General features: G+C 59.1%; 1 protein-coding gene across 1 annotated transcript in view; it reads left to right on the top strand.

The window, feature by feature from the left end:
* Positions 1 to 264: 264 nt before the first annotated feature.
* H310_02782 (hypothetical protein) overlaps positions 265 to 1,547 on the top strand; it is a gene marked incomplete at both ends in the record, with an annotated part of 1,424 nt that continues 141 nt past the window's right edge. Inside the window, 3 exons of the mRNA XM_008866418.1 lie at positions 265 to 869; positions 917 to 1,046; positions 1,099 to 1,538. Of these exons, the coding sequence (XP_008864640.1) occupies positions 265 to 869; positions 917 to 1,046; positions 1,099 to 1,538 (1,175 nt within the window). The remainder of the gene's footprint in view (positions 870 to 916; positions 1,047 to 1,098; positions 1,539 to 1,547) is intronic.

Here is a 1,547-nt window from a genome sequence, read left to right as displayed (position 1 = left end):
ATTCAAAATAACCGCTTGCGCAACGTCTGCCGGGAAGCTGAGCGCAGGACGCTGGCCTGTCCAACTCGCAGATCGCCGACGTGTTCAAAGCAGTGACGGCCGCCTCGGAACAGGTCGCGGATCCCGCCGACGTGGCCGCCGCGTCTGCCATCGAGACGGGTGCGTCGTCGAGCGAAGCTTAGGAAATCGCGGCTGCCGTGGTGTTCTTCATCAAATGCAAAGGATATTTTGATTTCTTTGTGTGGTTTCAAATCAACGAGCACCATGGACGGCGACGTGACGACGATCACCGAAGGCCACAAAGCAGGGCTCATCCGTCGATTGAACGAATCAAATTTGGCGATGCAGCGTGCGGTGGAGATGGGCGCGGACGAAGCCAACCGTCGGTTCGACCGAATGCAGCAGATCGCCACGTCGCTCCAAGACAGCTTGACGTTTCCGTCTGCAACCAATGGCCTCCCCATTGCGATGGGGCAAGCGCTCCAGTCGACCCAAGAATCGTTGCGGGAAATCAAGTCGATGTGGACTGCGATGGAACCGGTCTTGGCCATGGCCGGCGCCAAATCGGTGTCGCCCACTTTAGTCCTCAACGAAATGGACGCAAATCTGGACATGATGATCCAAGTGGAGCAGTCGTGGAGTAGACAACTCGAGAACCTCCAACGCGCTATCAACGACACCCACGTGGATGCTGAGCATCTGCGAGAGGCTGTCATGGTATACTCGGGCGACGTCAGTGCGGAATTGCAGCTGCTCTCGAATGAAGTGAACCAGTCGACAGGGGACATTGCGGCATACTTGAACTGGACGATTCGAACGGCCCTGTTGCAGCAAAAGCGACGTCCCGATGGTCTCTACTTCCCCCCGTTGTACGACACAACCAGTCGCCACACTTGATGTACGTCGTCGACCTTAGGGGCATGGCAAACTGGACGAACAAGTCGTCCCATGGCAACAGCTCCACCCCCCAGAGCTATGGCTTGGACATCCACCTTGAAGGGATCGTTCTCACCGTCCCCATCGACATGGTGGGTCGTGCCGTCGGGGTGCGTGTGCCACCCCCTGTCGTGGACAAAACTCACGGATGTGTCCAGGAAGCATCCGTCGTCGTCCACCGCGACGCCTCCTACCGCCGCCAAGGTCGATGAGGACGTCGACTTGAGCCCGCAAGTGAACCAGGCCCTTCGCGCAGAAGTGCTGTACTACACCACGACCGGGTTCATCCAGGCCGCGCGCCTTGCGGCCACCGATGCCGAGGATAGCGACATGCCCAAGCGAGAGCTCCACCTGACCCCGCAGGGCGGCATGGCGTCGACGACGCTCTTTGTCGACTACTGCCTGGCCACGTTTGCCCGTATCCGGGCGTTCTACGGCATATCCACCGACGCGTACGTGAAGAGCCTGATGAAAACGACAAAGGAGCGGCTGAGCGAAGGCGCGAGCGGCGCTTTTATGTTTTTCTCGGAGGACCAGCAGCTGATCGTCAAGAGTATGACCTTCGATGCTACATCGCCGCTGGACGCGCTGCGGGACGACCGGTGTTGGCA

The sequence above is a fragment of the Aphanomyces invadans genome (assembly GCF_000520115.1).
Source record: "Aphanomyces invadans strain NJM9701 unplaced genomic scaffold supercont1.4, whole genome shotgun sequence".
Lineage (NCBI taxonomy): Eukaryota > Oomycota > Saprolegniomycetes > Saprolegniales > Verrucalvaceae > Aphanomyces > Aphanomyces invadans.
The sequence above is the reverse complement of the archived record's forward strand: the minus strand, read 5'-3'. Positions and strand labels throughout refer to the sequence as shown.